The following is a 17,689-nucleotide window of genomic DNA, read 5'->3' on the forward strand; positions in this document are numbered from 1 at the left end:
AAACAGCTGAAGGCAGTTGTTAGTGGTTGTACTACTCTGTAGTATAAGTGGGTCAATATGAGAATTCTTAGTGAAATCCTTTGAAACAAAAGAAATTATTAAATCAGTTACTATTTAGGTCAATTACTCAAAATAAACCATTCATAGAGTGCCCTTGAGACAGGCAAGTCAAAAAGTATCAGGAATTTTAAACTCAAATTGAATCTCACTGTTACTCTCGCTTAACCAAAGCTGTCACATTTTACCTTTCCAGGAATACATTACATAAAGATTTTACTATCTAACAAGGAAGGTGTTTAGCATTGAATTGAAACAGTATTTCATCTATTTAAGATAAGTATGAGGAAAATGTGAAACAAGTTTTCTAGGAGTGTGTTACAACTTCATTTCATCATAGTTTAAGCCATGTATGGAGATACTGCTGCCTGAATTTTAAGAGTGGTTTGTTGACAATGCTACGGAACTGCTTTTTTGTTCATAGACTGTTTTGTTCATAGAAATCCCCAAAGCAGAGATAAGGCTGAGAGAAGGATCTGTGAGAATATTTTGTTGCATTTAGGTAGATGCATTTAGTCTCAGATGCTTGGGATTTGTCCTCATGTAATAGAAAAATCAGGAAAAAAATTGGAAGTACTATCATAAATACGAATATGTCATTGAATAAAAATCCCAATAAAAAAGTTTTTCAAATTATCTACAATATTTTTAAGCATCTCTTAAAATTTAGTAAAGTTCAAGAAATTTTTGATAGTATAGTATTATAAAGATCAAGTTATTCACCAAATTATTATGACGTCTGATTCTTGAAACAAGATTTTCCTTAAGAAAGGTCGAAGTAAAGCTCCTGGGACATATTTATCATATTTCTACATTTATTTTCTTGTGTTAACCTGTTAGACTTGTCATGGTAACGACAGTGCAGACGTTGCACCGTCTTCTGCGTATGAGGGTGACTGAGGAATATTTCTTGGCATTATCAACAGTAGAGCATTGTCTTACCATTTCATTTCATTTTTGTATTTGTAGGATAATTGCACAAAACTCTACAAAAGAATGTTTATTGAGGGAACAATTTCAAAAAATCTTGTCTGCCTGAGAAGATGCTTTAATAAGCTAATATCATGGAAATACTCAGAAGTTCTATCTCAGTCATAGTAAATCCTTATTTTAACTATAATAACAAGGAATTAAATGTTCTTTCAGAAACAATAGAAATCAGGCCAGACAGCTTAAAGTTTAGCAATCATAAAAACAAAAAGCTGTTTGTTTTTCTGAGCTGATAGACAATAACAGCATATGGAATAATAGGCTTTTGTATTGAACAGTAGCGTGAAGATATCCAGAGAGTAATTGGCAGGTTTTGCTCAATACCGTACTGTATTCATCTGTTTCTGTGTTTTATAATTGTGATACACTGATATCTGAATTTGATGAGATACTATTGAACTGGGATCAAAGAGCCAAGCATTGTTAATCTAAATGATCATATATCTCCTCAAACTTCAAGCAAGTGTTTGTGTCACCAGTGTTAACATGCTTTACTGTTAACATGCTTTACAGTTTAATAAATATTACAGGACCAAAGAACTGAACTGAATAATTAAGATATAGAGAAGTCAGCTTAGCCACTAGATGTTCAGAGAGGTGAGAAACAGGAGTGTATATTGAGTCTTCCTTTCTCTTTAATCTAAAATTCTAAAACTAACCCTCCCAGTTTTAAGTGCTGAATGTCTTCTGATTTTGTTTTGGCTTTTCTGTGTGTGTTGTTTTGTGCTTTGTTCCCCCCCCCCCCCCCCCGAAATGTACCATCATAGTTAAAAATAAGAGGAAAAGGACGAAAAAGTAACCATGTTTACACTTTTTATCGCTCACAGATTGCAGAGTACCTGTGGGTGGCTTAAAGCAGCTGTTTCTCTTGGTTAGCTAACTTTCTTCTTTAAAATATGGAACAAAAAAAACCCCCACAACACGTCTAAATGTCAGAGTCTAAATGAAGCCAAGAAACCTTTTCTCAAGTTCACTAGCTCCTTTGGCCAAGTACATTTATTCTGTCTTAGGGACATAATTCCAGCCAAAAAGCAATGATTTAGCCAATACTTATGCCAATGTTATGACCTCCTCTCCTTTGGGTGCAAACAACTACAACAACGAAAGATGTGACTGCCTTCTCGGGTTTTTATCGCCTTTCACTGGAGTTTGTTACCTTGGTGGCAGAGGTGGCAGAAGGAATCGTACTGTTGAAGTGCTTTGGTAGTTTAAGACTCTGGCCTGGGACTGGGTGTAGCTGGCGTGCAGGAACTGCTCCCGTTCTGCTGGATGGACTTTTGAGTAGGCACCTGAACTGAGGGGTGACAATGGGAAAGAAAATGTCTAACTGTCCCAGCTAAATTTGCCAAAACCATTTCTTCATCTCCTTAGCCATGTATAGAAAAGCAGAGGTTTTTGTTCCAATTTTTGTTTGTTAGCAAATCTGGGTATTTTTTGTGTGGGAAGATTTCATTTCCAGCAAAAAGTTTTGTCATGAGGATTTTTCAGGACTAGTACAGACCGGGGCATAGGATGCCATGAGAGAAAGACATACATACAAATACCAACTTGAAATAATTAGTACCCCAGTGGTTAGGATGCTCATGCTTAGTGTATCTCTTGCTTTCTACACTATCTTTCATTTTGCAGTTTATGCATGCTAACTGTGCATATATTAAAGTATATATGCCACAGTAAGCGTGTCCTAATTAAGTAGACTGTAAGAGTCTATCTCTTTCTGGTCCAGTGAGCAAGAAGATATTTACACAATTTTGAAGAGCTCCAACTGCTGAGATGGATAAACTGGTCATCTTGAGGGATTGTGAAGAAGAGCATCTAGTCATGTTCTCTGATGCACAAGAGCAGCCAATTCCCAAAGCATGTTCAGAGAATCATAAAAATGCAGAAATGTCGAGGCTGGAAAGGACCTCTGGAGATACCTGGTCCAATCTTTTGTTGAGAACAGGGCCTTGGATTATGTTATCCAGGGGCAATAAAATCAGTTGCTGCTGCTTGTGAACACATTGTTAAAGGATAATGTACACCTTTGTAATGCATTAATGTTGAATAGGTGTAATCTCCTCTATGCAACTCTCCTGCACGCTTCATTCTTAATTGCAAGCCCTCCTTCAGGAAGCATGGAAATAAATAAAGCTGGTTTGAGTCTGCTTTTCTTTGTACTGTTGCATAACAGGAACAAATGTTACTCTGTCAGTTCCGTGTTGTTATCAGTGCTCATTCAAAAATCAAAAGATAACAGTGGTTTTGTTTTATCATCATTATTTTTTAAACTCTTCAATGAGATGATAATTTAGATAAAATGCAATTCTGTTACAGCATTTGATTTTCTTCCCCCTATCCATTCAGGTGAATTATTTCAATTTCTAAGGATGTATCATGTGGATCTTCTCTTTCTTCTTGATGTATGCTGCATTGTTCTTCAAGGATAAGTCAGGGAAAGTAGAATAAAACAAAATGTAGTAGCAACTTTGCTCACTTTTTGTTATCCTTTCCTGGTTTTAGGTGATAAAAATATAAGAGTGGCTTTTCTGAAAACATCCTACCTGACTCAGAATAATGGATATAAAAGATAGAAGACACCGTTCTCTGACAAGAGGCCGGTGCGGAAAGGAATGTCGCTATACAAGTTCTTCACTGGACAGTGAAGACTGCAGAGTACCAACTCAGAAGTCTTACAGCTCAAGTGAGACACTGAAGGCGTATGATCATGACACCAGGATGCACTATGGAAATCGAGTTTCTGACCTGGTTCACAGGGAGTCGGATGAGTTTCCAAGACAAGGTATGTTTAAAGTCAGAACTGGTTTCTTTTACAGTAATCCTCGGTAGACAATCTCTGTTGCTTGCTTAAAGTATACCAGTGTTATAAGGAGTTTTAATGAAAGAACTGTAGGAGAATGGATGCCACTTTACCATTATTTCAACTGTTTTGTGTTAAATTAGGAAGTTCTTTCTCTGCTCAGATTTCTGGTACTGTCAGAATTCACTGTTTGTAAATGAGGCAAACCAGGATCCGCTGTTCAAAACATCTGATAAACACAAATGCTAGTGACCCTTAACCAGATGTATTTGTCATGGATCTCAGGGTTGGCAAATATGCTAACTTTGTATTCTATTTCCTAGGTTCATTTTAGAAATAATAATGGCATTTTCACCTAAACTTGTCTGTCTTTAACAGAGTGCCTGTACTGAAAAGATAACTAAAACACTGTTATGGTAAAACCCCATATGGCCAATGTATATTCATTATTAATCAGGTGCCTCGGAATTCCTTTCCTGTTCTTAACTGCTGTGTAATTGAAATGTGGGAATAGGAATGCTGTTTCCTCTGACTTCATTTTGTCACTGCTTACCCTTACTGCTTACCATTCACCTCATAAAAACTGGAAGGAGGAAACCTATCTAATTACTTTTATAATTGGCTATAATACGTTATCACATCATCGAGAATCTAGAACTAATATTTGAAATAACCTGCTTGTGTGAACTTGTAAGCGAGGTGAAGTAATATCTTCTTTTATAAAATGTTCCTCACTTTAAATACCTGTTATGTCCAATGAATTAACAATCTAAATGTTTTTAGTTGAAAAAACTGTGATTATGCCTTTGCACTGTACACACACACACAGTTTTACTCTCATTCAGGTATCTACTTGTCTCAATAAATCATAAGTCTGTGTGTTGAAACCATTAGTGAACATTGCTTCATAGGAACAGTGTTCAGTCATCTGGTTAACTTGACCAAATAGCCTGATTAAATTGTCACTCAGTCAACAATTAGATATGGTTTTTAAAATAAATTACTTGGTTTAGTTTCAGTTGAAGAGTCAGATATGGTTTATATCAAGCAAGATATAGGCAGTTTTGAGGCATAAATGTATAGCTCTTTGTGCCCCTCTCAATGGAAGGTAAATTATATAGTACATCTTTAATTGCTGAAACTCTACTATATTATATATGTGCTTGTTAAAGGCATATGATAGTTCTCGACTACACATTTCTAATATTGTGACTCAGGAAATTCGAAGTTATCCCACTTCTCTGTGGAGATCATTCAATGAAAGGTCATTTTTTTATACTTGATATCATGTCATGCAACTTGTTCCAAGCATTCTGCCAGCAGCCAGTGTCTGTCTTCACCTTTAAATCAAAATATCTATTAATTAGCATTGCTAATTAAACCCTTGTCTAATCCCTTGTTTCTCTCACATTTGTGTACAGACATTTGGAAGTGTTTGCATTGTGCTTGGTCTATCAAACACCCGGTTCTATTTTGTGAGGTAATCTCTGTTCTTGTAGGGTCTTTCTTTGCTTATAGGTATTTACCTAGAGATAACACATCGAACTGCAACTAGATCATACGAGCTACTGGAGCCATTTTCACTGTGGTTTGTTCAGCCTTTGTGTACAGGAGTCATCTAAATATTACTTTTCCCTATCTGGATGATTGATGCTTCAGCTCAAGTGCCTCATTTTAGTTTCCAGGTCATTCTTCGGCATTTCATGAGGGTGTTCTTTTTCTCTTGATTACTGATTTGACAACTGTTCATCCTCCTCCTGCTCTTAACGTGTTCTTATCTGCCCTCTTTATGAAGGGGAGTGCGAATTATTGGTAACTGAATTGAAATGCTCCGAAGATATTTTTTTTATTATTATTATTATTAATATTATTTTTTTTCCCCTGCTAGTCTGTGTTGTTATGTCTAGACGAATAAAGTTTATTTTAGAGAGCCCAAGTAAGGTTTTTGTTAAATAATATGAGCAGTATCTCCTTATTTTCCTGCCTTTGTTAAGTTTAGAAAGCAAATTTGTTTAGAAAATAAGTCTGTGTGATGATTCTTCATATTTGAAAGATTGGCATCTTTCTGATTGTAAAGTTCCTCTACTGACATGAAATTTGAGATAATGTGGCAAGTAGATCTAGATTAAGACTTGGTACATGTTCTCACTTTCTACATTAATATTATATGGATAAAAGTGTGTTTCATATAGTAGGAAATACTGTTCATTACATCTCATGCATGCTGTTTCCAGCTGCAGACATCTAGGAATTTATACATGTAAATTTATTCTAAATTTGAGTGGGTGTTTTGGTGGGATTAAATTCTGTAGGAAATAAACATGCTTAAAATAAGTAGTCTTTAGCGAATTTTTTATTCTTCTATTATAAAAAAGCTTGACTTTTTTTAAGCAATTGTAGGTATTTTCCTCAATATTTTGTCTCTTCTGTTAGTAAAGCTATATGCATTTGACTTACTGAAAAGTATCTGCTTTAACCATGGCACTGGAACTGCTCAAAGCAGTTGTTTTTAGCTGCTGCCTGATCATATATTACTCAGTTTTGAAAATCTGTTAAGCGTAAGACCAAGTTGTACTACTTCCATTTTTGTTTATGACGGTTCGATAGTGAAATGCTAATAACAAAAACTATATTCGGAGCTCAGAAGTCTGAAACACATCTTCTTGGTTTGCTTTAGTATTTTATTGTCCTTCTGTTCTGACTTGTCTTATTCTTCATGAAAAAGCAGATCTACGAAGTGTAAATACCTCTCTAAGCTAGTGTGAATAAAGCATTTGATAGGAAAATTGAATCTTGGTGGAAGTTTAGCTCTGAGAATACAACTTAAAACTTTGTCATCATTTGCATGTTTTGAAATAAGCTTTTTGTGCTAATCCTTGACAAGTGCGCCTACCAAAGAAAGTTCCTCTTTGTCGTAGATGCTACTTTCTGGTGTGGTATTTGGAAGTTTTGGTATAAAAGCATGAAGGATGACATGACTGTATACTACCTGAAGCACCTTAGTCTGGCATTACTTCTACTGTGCTTTTCCTAAGATGTTTACCTGTAATTTTTCTAAGTAATAAAATTCCCCTTTTGAAGTGTGTTTTTAAGATATCAGTAAAGTAATTCAGAATAGGTTTAGTATTATTGTATCAAGCTTATTTTCTGATCATCTTCAAAACAGGTGTTCAGATTCTTGGCTCAAATGACAGGTCCAATGCATGCTTGAGCTGTTAATTTGTCTTAGATTTTCCCTAATATAGATAAAAACATATTTGTAATTCAATACCTGCACTAGATAGTCATTAGTCAATCAATCTGAAAAATACAGTCCTTCAGTGGATCTGAGAGAGCATTCAAATATTACAAGTTTTATTTAAAATTGAGGAGTCCTTTTTGAATGCTGTATTTTAAGTTGAATAGAAACTTTTCTACTTTCTGCTAGGATATGTCAAAAGCTTAAAAATAGTTCTCACACCTCTAAATATTTGAAATATTTTACAATCTTTTGGTAATACTTGAATTTCTCTATAGGCCATGTATTTTTCCACCAAAGAGAACCAATTATCAAACTTTATCATAGGTTGGTTTTTTTTTTTTAAAGAAAATACCTTCTTTCTGACTTCATCTGCTGATGCAGCATGGTGAAGGTAGATGTCCTTTAAGACAAAAAATGAGGATTTTGGAAAACCTGTCTTTAAAGAGGTTGCTTTGAAAGGCAACTTTTCTTCAAGTATACTTTGTAACCAAATTGTGCTTAAAGGAACACTCTACTGAGTTGTTAAGAGTTTTAAACTGGGTTTCAAAGGGGTGATTGCAAACCTTACTATTCCAGAGTTCCTCACTTGGCGTTCATAGCTCATGTATTTTGTATTTCTGCCTAAGCCAAATTCCAGGCTTCAGCTGATGCAAAATTTATTAGCCAATAGTTATACTGAATTGACTGCTTTCTCATTCTCAGGTCAGATCTAGTTTAGCAGTAAATCTCTGCTGTGAAATGTTAGAACAACTAGAGTATATGATTGAATTTATTAAAAATAAGTCTAAAAAACACAATCATATTAAACTGGACCCAACAGTCTTCCGAAATATTTTGAATTTTTTTACCACAGTTGAATTGCTTTGTATATGTCACAGCATCTCTTTTTGTATGGCGAGATAATTTCAGTAAAGAAAAACAGCCAATACCTTTCTGTATATCAGCTCAAATTCCATTTTTTATTGTTTTATACTTAAAAACGTGTGCTTTTTGTTTCCTGTTTAACACTATAGGTACATTAACAGGATTTAGAAAAAAGCAGTGAGACTGATTATAATAAATCCCTTATAATGTCCCTTAAAATTGTCCAGTAGTTTTGTTAACATCAAATAGAAAATTAAGTTATCGCAGTACAATCCCCAGAGAGGGGTGCTTGGGAAGTGTAATGCACTTGGTTTTCTTTCACATGAAGTTGTGTTACTATACCCTGCTATTCATCATCTCTTGGGTATTTCATACTGCATCTTTTCTCCATATATATTGAATAGGCTTCTTGAAGAAAAAAGAAAAATATCAACATCCCCCCCCAAAAAAAACCCCAAACCCAAAGCAACCCAAACCAGTCTGATGAATCTACATTTTATTTTTTACAGCCTACTCTAGGACAGCTCTGTTTGCTGAGAAAAATGAATATTGTTTTCTCTTCTTGTTCTTCACATCATAAATCTGTCACCAAATAATTTAGTGGGACACATTCGAAGAACCACACTGCAGTAAGAACATTTCCAGAGAGTGATTAAGCTTGTTCAGATTTAAAGTTATTGTGGTCAGGTATTCTGTGTTCAGCAACGACTAATGTGCTGCTGTGTAGAGGGGATAGTTGCTGTTACAAGTTCTCAGGCTAACTCTTTGTCTCGCTGCTTGTATTCTCAATAACACCGAGATGAGATTTTGGTCACCTTGTCATCAAACATGAGTCCTACTCAACTGTTAGGCTCAAATTAGTGTATCCCTTCCAAATCCAACTGAGTTTTACTAATTTTAGTTGTAATATTTCTTTCCAGAACCTGTGACCTTTCGAAAATTAAATGTTCTATATATAGATTTGGATTAAAGACATTAAAGAAAACTTTTTCTTGTATCCTGGCTAGAGTGGAAGCACATTTTTAGTTTTACTTTGTCATGCTAGGTTTTGAGTAGCATTCTGCAATATGTTGTTCTTCTGTATATCCATACACGTACATAATCAAACAAAATCTGAGGTAGAGGCAGATGGCAGAAGCTGAAGGAGGAAGCCCTTAACATGGAATCAGATGTAGGGTAGCTTGTGTGGGGAAAAAGGCCTCAAGGCAAATTTCCTGTTATAACCGGTACACACATGTAACTTGCACTGCTGTTGAATCAAGATTTACTTCGGTTTTAATGGTTACCTAAGAGATAGGTGATCCCAGTGTAAAATATTTATTAAGGTGAGACAACTGCATTCAATTTCTCTTCTCTAGAAAGCACGGCATCAGTGCGAAATAAAAATTTATATTTTAATAGGTATACCTTATTTAATAAAGCAGAGATGTTGAATAAAAACTCCCTCCCCTACCTTCTCCCTCCCCAAATCGTAAAAAATTATATGGTTCTTATTGTTATGTGATTTAAAAATATGAAAGCACTTTTCATCTGTGCTTTCATCTGTGTTTATTTTGTTAATAATGGAGCTATCTAGCATCATTACTAGACTAGCAAATAAATACAAGTACAAACCTTTATAGCACTCTTCCCCCAATACGCTTTTAGGAAAGGAAAATGTAAGAAAGTCTAACCCAAAATCTAACATGCCTCCTCTCATTTATACTCTAGCATCAGTCAAGTAGCCTTTTGAGCTGTAATATTAAGATCTGCTGATAAATAGGAATTAAACTAAAACTTTGTGTATATTAGATCTGAGTCACAATAACAGAAAATCAGAAGGAAATCTCTTTAGAAGTGGCTTTTCAGGGAAACATCATGGAATAGACTCTCAGTCTTCAGGATACTTCCAAGTACATATGCATAAATCATTTCCTCTTGCTCTTTTGTGTTTTCTTTTTCTTTTTTTTTCCCTTTTGAGCAGCAAGCTCCCTGATTTGTAAATGGTAGTTTAAATCAATTGTTATGATAATCTCTTACTTTCCACTTTCCTTTCATTCCCCTTCCATTCTCCTTTCTTGGTGTTTCACCATCTTCATACATTGTGACTTAATTTGCGTGGTGTGGCTGGTTGCTCAGACCTGCTGGAATTAACTGTTGAGAAGTCAGCCTGTCTAACACAGACTTGTTGAATGAAGGTATAACTCTTGCTCTCTTACCTATTTGCCTAGTTGAGCCAGCTTCTAGATCAGCATCTTGTCCGTTAGGAGTCCTTCTCTGAGAGAGCAGATACTGAATGACAGGAGATGTATTCCAGCCCGGCAATTCAGAGGTGGCCGTTGCAGTACAGCATGTTGAAGTATTTCAAATGCCATTGCTATGGAAAGAACGTAATCAACTAGCAAGCTAAATACACAGTGTAATCAATTAAAGTATTACTGGGAATCTTGTTCTAGGTGAACATAATAAAGATGAAGTTGGAGTTTAATAAAATACTGTCTTCTGAAACTTTATATAGAGAAGCTATGATGCTGACAGAGGACTCCTGGTAATAATTAATGTGACCAGTGCTGAAAAATACAGTACTATTCTAATATTAATATGTATTTGTAGAATAAGCAACAGATAGCTAGACATAATATGCGAATTCTGTGTACACACACAGTTTCTCTCAGGGAATAATTTTTTATTCTTGGCAGTTTCTCTCTAGTGATCATTATTAAAAATCAGCATTTGTTTACAGTTTAAATTAGAGAATCAGAATGCAGGGATTTCTCATTCAAATATATAGGTATCTGTAGATTTATGCTCCTTTTTTCCTAAACAGTTATTTAGCTTTCATAAAGAGCTTCTGTTTTTTTTAATGCTGCTGTACTGGACTCCTCATTAGTTGATGATTAAGTTAAACTAGGTTCTATTTTTTTAACCATTTACAAAGTTACATGAACATTATGTAAACTAGATATAAAAGGATAACTTCTAAAAAGCAGACATTATCAACTCATGCAGTTAGCGCACACTGTGAATAAAAGAAATTTTTTTTAAAAGTAGGTCTACTCTAGAATAGGCTTAGTAACCATTTTAATGCAAATACCTTTTCAAAAGCACTTCAAAATTAATAGGAATTATACTTCCTATACTTTATAGTTACAAATTTGTATCAAGCAAAAAGATCTTGTGCTTCACAATAGAGGAGTAGTCTGCTCGCCTTATAATCTAGGGCCTAACTTAATGTTGAAGAAAACCTATTCTTGGTATACTTTTTTCTCCTCATCCCTTTGCTCAGCTATATAATAGAAGTATAAGACTTTGGATACCAAAAATAATAAATTTTGATCCTATGAATCCTTCTCCATTTTCTCATACACACACGTGCACACACGCTTCTAAGAAGTTTGTAATATTTAGGCACATCCATGTGGATGCTCTTTCTCATATTAAAATCCATCATAAAGGGGAATAATGTACTCCAAGGAGGTGAAATAATATTTTTCTTTTTAAAGTAAGATACTCTAAATGAAAGTACTTATTTCTTGATTAATCCTACTAACAAAAATGGCTAACTTGTGCAAATTCTGCAATTATTGCACCTTCTCTGGGTTCTTGTCTTCAGAAGGATCTGCAGTTTAACCTAGATATTTTTTAGGGTGTATTTTCCAGCAAGAAGAGTTTGGAAAGGAGGATGATTACTTGTGAGTGTTCTCAAACTGATGAAAGGGAGAAACTCAGATGCTTTTCTAATACACCTTTTACCATGAAAATCTCAGATTTAAAAACCTTTTATGCTTGATCTGGGTTTGAATTGGGCATCTTTGTTCCTGCATCCTAGGCATGTACCAGAAAATTAGTCTTTAGAAGTCATGTAGTCCAAAATTTTCATTAGTGAGTTTTGTTTTGTTTCTGCCATGAACCTGGGAGCCCCAGTAAAGCTTGTTTTCTGGTAAAGAGAAACTAGGCCATTTGCTTCTCCTCCTTCTTTCTCATAACAGAGGAAGAAAGAAATATTTAAATAAAATGGAAATCCGTCAATTTTAAACTGACAAAAGACATTTATTTTGGATCATACATTGTTGAACTCTCTGATAACAGATGTTTTTAAGGTCCACATCTTCAGAAAAATAAGGAAAGGATTAGACATTTGTATATTTTTGGAGTGTGTGGAAGATGGGTTAAGCACCAGAGAGTATGCACTGCTCCAATGCACAAGTCAGTGTTCAGCTCAAATGCATTGGGAACAGGTTTTAGGTGTTTCTTATGTTTATTCTGTAATTGCCTTTTACACTTCATTTTTTTCCCAACGTTCTTTTGAAATATCTTACTGTTGTTGGGGACTAAATTCTAGACTCAGTGGACAACTGATTGGTCTGTAGTGATGATTACTATGTTTATATTTGTTTTCTTGTCCCTGTTTGTTCTCCTAATATCTCAAATGGATTATGTGATTTTTAGAAGCTTTTCAAATATTGTGACTGGACCCAAATACACATGGTTTACTTAGTAAGAAAAACATGAGGAAACTTTCAAACAAGCAAACAAACAAAAAAAAAACACCACCCAAACCTCATTTTCTTCCTTAGAGAACCATGAATGTTTTGGAGTTGGGTCAAAGTGCTGATGACCAATTCACTTAAAGCCTATAAATGGGAATGAAATTTAGTAGAAAAGAAAACGAGAAGCAAGTATGATTGGGTAAGCAGGGCCCAACATTTTTTATTTGTTCTTTTTGTTTTATATTATTTGTCTATGGATTCAGAGTTTAAGGTCAGAAGTCCTACTAGTTATCTTGTTTGGCCTCTTATCCAGTTGCTCATTACTTTCATCGGATTATTTCTATATTGATCCCAGTAATCTGACCTTGAATGAAGCACATTCTGGAGTCTTGAAAACATCAACAGCCAGAAAATCCATCGTTCCCGCTGGTGGGCAATGCCTGTGGGAAGTCACCCTCCACGTTAAAAGCAAGTGCCAGCTTCTCTTTGGATTTTGGAAACTGGTTTCAGTTGCTAACCACTAGGTCTGGTGATGCCCTTTTCTGTTTTACTGGAACACCCATAATACCCAGTGTTTTTTCTTCACAGATGCAATTAGATGCTGCAGTTAAGCCAGTTGTCTTTTCTATGAGCTCTATCTACCTACCTAGGTAGAGCTCTTCAAGCATCTGCCTGTATAGTGTCATGTTCTGTCATGAATTCAGATTTATTGCTCATTTCTAAGCCCTTTCCTATCTTTTAGTTTTTCTCTAAAGGAAACAAAATGTACCATAGCAATGCCATATATGCCTCAGTGACGTGGATGAAGATATGTTGAAGAGACAGTGACATGTATAAAGATAGCCCTTGCATACTAGTTTCATGTTTGTAAATCCAAATTTCAAATTAGCTTCTTCTGGTAGCAGTCAGGTCCTGTTGAGCTGCTGGTCCTTCAAGGTTCCTAAATTTTTTCAGAGTCTAGATAGCTGACTAGACAAAATAGCATGCAGATATTTTTATATATTGCTATTTTTTTTTACATGAGTGCTTAGCTGGAAGTGTCTTACAGTGAATGCAAAAGTACATGTCTGTGAATGTAGACCATATTGGAAACAGAGATTTACTGTCCCGAAGTGTAATGCTTACTCAGCCATCTGATGAGATTTGAGCACTAAACAGTTTGAGAGGGATGCATAAAGCTGTTTTATTACAAGATGCTGTTATGAATTGTAGCAGCTTTCCTTATGGTATACTGCTGTTGCCAAACAAGTTGCATGAATGTAAGCAGTTTTATTTGTAATTACTTGCTTACATTTCCTTAGAATATTTGGGTTATAGTTGTTTGTGATTCCTACTCCTCCGCTGGTGGCAATCCCTACATCCTGTTTAATTCAGAATCAAAAGATATCTTTTCAAACTGTTTGGAGAAAAGCCTCTCTGAGGAATGCTCTTTCTTATATATGATGTAGAATGGGTCTCATGTTTGTATGTGTGTGTGATAGAACTTTGTTAAAATGGATGTAGAAAGCTTATACAGGAAAACTCAAAAAAACAGTTCTCTGTTTCTTCTTAATGCAGTGAAAAGTAAAGTAAGAGATTGCATTTTAGCTGAATTTGAGCAAGTCCAGGAAACGGAGAGAGGAATTACCTGCCTAGAGAAATGTTATGGAAAACACAGTAGTTAAGAACTATGCTATTTTCTAAACTTTAGTCAAAAACTGCATGTTACAAACCGAATTTGACACTTGAAAATGTTCTTGACGTAACACTAAAAGCAGTGCCTGTTGTCTTGCTTATGATTCTGTTCTCTGAGGTCTGTGTTACTACCATCATGTTCAATGACACTAGTTACCTCTGTTTTCCTTAAGACAATCAAATGTTTTCACAGTCATTACTTTCACAAAGTAAGATACTTGCTCAAAGTAGATTACAAGGGAAGAACAGTTAGATCATCAGTACTGAAATGTCTCCTCAGTGTAGTTTGCCCGGTGTAATTTTGAACGTCAAACTTTGGTCTTCTGTTGATTACCATGCAAGATGCTTCTTCAGCTTAATAAAAATTTTGCTTGGAAGATCTTACCAATACCCATCCTGTTCTGTTCCTTGCATTGCTTCCTTTATCCAAGTTATCAGCCCAGGTTTGCTTTGCCACTCCTAGTATTGTGAACATCTTTTAGCTGCATGCACATCACTGTCCTATTCCTTCTTTCCTTATCAGCTCATTTTTCCACTCTTTTAAGTTCTGAACCTTGATAGTTGCTGTCACTGTGTTTCTTCTCTTAGCGTATCTTTTGGATGTATTCATATGTGACCTAAACTTCATGGAAAGTTTCATGTATGATGGGATTGCACAAAGAGCTACAGCTGAGGTTTTTTGATTTGGCAGTTCCACCAGCTATTGTAAAATGTAAAGAAATGTCTAATGTTAAGAAAATTTAAACAAATATCCAACATCAGTAGTATTTTTTCCAGTATTCTATTTGAAAAAGGTAGAATAGCATTCGATCAGTTTTTACCTAGAAATTAGCAACTTGTGTGCTGACTGGTGGCTAGAAAGAAGTTTCAGTTTTGATTACATGAAATAGTAAGTGCTCAGTTGCAGGATGACTCAGTTCAGTACAACTTTGTCTTCTCAGATACACTAATCACTCCAGTTTGCATAAATATTGGAGTAAAAAAATCAGTATTTTAGGTTTTGCTACTTAAGCCAGAGGCAATGTTAAGTGTGATAATTAAAAAAAAAAAAAAAAAAAAAAGACACCATCATGTAGAACAAGTTGCATAAATTTCCTTCCCTCAAGCAAATGGCCCATTCTGTGGTAACTGGTCTAGCACAGTATTCTAGCTTTTTTTAATTACTTCTAGTAGAATACTGTGTTTTAAAGATGGCAGTTTAAGCTGACATATTAAATATTATAAATATGATATTAATATTTCAAATTATGTAGTTACAGGACCAGAAAAACTTTTTATAACTAATATTCCATTTTAGTTCATAGTGATATCCAATTGTCTCTTGGAATTTTTCTGTCTCTAAGATAGGCATTTGAACAGTGTTGAAGCAAAGCTAAAATGGTGCTTAATCTCTGTGGGAAACTATTACCTTTGATGAAAATTATTCACAATATGGTAAAAGTTTACTACACAAAAAGTGATAATCTGGACATCGTTCTTGCTTAAGTAATCCTACCAAAGAGTTGGAGAGATGGGGAGGGTAGTAATAGATAGTTTCTTGGTTTGGGGGTTTGGGTTTTAGTTTCTAACGAGTCTGCTAAATTTGGTGCAATTATATTTTGGTACTAATTTTAAAATCATGACAGTGAATAAAATTTTGTGTATGGATAGGCAACTAAGTGTGTGTGGTCCTATTAAGTTTTTTCTAAATTCTTAGAAACACAAAAATAAAACTCATAAGATATTATTACCAATATCTGCTTCAAGCACTGAATTTATAAAGTAGATTGTTAATAATATGAGGAATGATATATCACAGCTGTAATGCTGCATCTTCCAAAGTTAATGAACAGTTATAATTTTCATAATGAAAAATTAAAATAAGTTTAAAGTGGTTTATAAGACTGCCTACAGATCTAGCAGCAGTCTAATTAGAAGAAAGAACATTAAATTTGAGGGACTTGGAAACACATATTATCTAGTATTGATAGAGGACTAAAATCCTGTACTTCTATTTAGGATTGTTCAAATGTGGACGATTCAACCAGAACACAACACAGAAAAAGGAAATGTTATTTGCTCTCTTAAATCACTGTGTACACAACAGATTGTGGTTTTAGATGTCTTCAGTACTTCAGTTATGTGATTCTCTCTTGTTGACTCAGTGCAACAGTCTCTCATCTGTGTTTGCCCATTTCACTACCATTTCTTAAGTAAGATGAACCTTTGTGCTTGTTTTTACTATTAACAAGCTGTAATGAAGCTTTTGTCACTGTGCATTGGCTATTCTGGGGTAATTGCAACAAAGCAACACAGATGAGGTGCTGGCTTAATATATTAAGGTCTTTTTGAAGAAGTCCACTAGCCACAACTGTTTGCCTTTGAGACACGATATTGCACAGGTAAGGCTTAGCTTGATTTTTAGAATTGACCCTTAAAGAAAACATCTAACTTCCATGACGACATTCAGCTTCAAACCACAAGAAGCGGCTATGACACGTTTTCTGCGTCCTTGCATTGCCCCGAGTATCAGTGCAGGGGTGGGATGTGTGTTGCGCAGTTGGAAGCTGTGAAACTGCCTTCTCTTCCCGCAAGTGTTTGCCCAGGCAGGAGGTTGGGGCGACTCCATTACACATAGGGAAGTTTGAGAGGTTGACAGCATAGAAACTGAGACGAGCATTATAATACTGCACTTCCCTGAACTTGTTTTTTTTCATTTTGTGTAATCCAGAATGACTGTAACTGAGAGTATATTTGGAAAAAGCAGGCTTTGTGGTTATCAAATATGTCAGCTTTGCTTTTTATGTTTATATGTCGGCTTTCTAACTCTTATAAGCTGTTATTGCATGACAGACTCCTCCATCTTAAATTCAGTCTCTTAAATTCGTCTTCTTCATTCATTTTTTTGACAGTATAACAATGTTATACCTTGATCCAAGTATATCTATCCCACACAGGGGGGTTTCTGTGTGGCTTTTTTTTTGTGGACATCACTACTCTAGGCAGAGCAGTCCTTGTTAATAAAATTCTTCTGAAGTATTGTTTTAGAGTGAATTTTCTGTTGATCTGTGTGTTTCCTTATTATTCCTACAGCTTGCAAAAACATAATGGGATAGGATTTATCGAATTTTTCTGCAGTATCTCTTTTACTGCTGAGGATCTTAGTGTCCAGTTTAAGAAAATGTATACCGAAAAAAATTTCGGAAGTGTGGCAACCTATCCTCTTACCGTACAGATGTGATATTTATAAAACAGAAACTTTGGCATTCCAAAACGTGATGATTATCTGTAGAACAAGATGGGGTATCTGTGCATGGGAACAACTTAGAATAAATAGAATGACTTGGCAGATTAAAGAAACCCAAAATTAAGAGGTGATTTTCACAGTTGCAATATTATGTTGTAAAATATACAAATATTGTTTAATAGTACTGATTCAGTTATTGAATCTAAAGTATCAATTTGCTCAGCTGTTCAGCTGTGGAGTAGTGGATTGGGAGAATAGGAATTTAATGTAGATTCAAATTTGTTTTCCTGAAAATTATGATTTTCCTAACATATAGTGGTTTTGAATGCTATTCTAATATTTTAATTACCCCAGCATCACTATTTTTG

At 35.0% G+C, this 17,689-nt stretch overlaps 1 protein-coding gene across 7 annotated transcripts in view; it reads left to right on the plus strand.

Moving 5' to 3' along the window:
• Positions 1 to 3,603: 3,603 nt before the first annotated feature.
• Positions 3,604 to 17,689, plus strand: part of TENM2 (teneurin transmembrane protein 2) — a 547,147-nt gene continuing 533,061 nt past the window's right edge. For all 7 annotated transcript variants that reach the window (XM_075509420.1, XM_075509421.1, XM_075509417.1 and 4 more), the window contains exon 1: positions 3,604 to 3,829. In XM_075509420.1, coding sequence (XP_075365535.1) covers positions 3,604 to 3,829 — 226 coding nt within the window. The remainder of the gene's footprint in view (positions 3,830 to 17,689) is intronic.

Source organism: Mycteria americana, chromosome 8, assembly GCF_035582795.1.
Source record: "Mycteria americana isolate JAX WOST 10 ecotype Jacksonville Zoo and Gardens chromosome 8, USCA_MyAme_1.0, whole genome shotgun sequence".
Lineage (NCBI taxonomy): Eukaryota > Metazoa > Chordata > Aves > Ciconiiformes > Ciconiidae > Mycteria > Mycteria americana.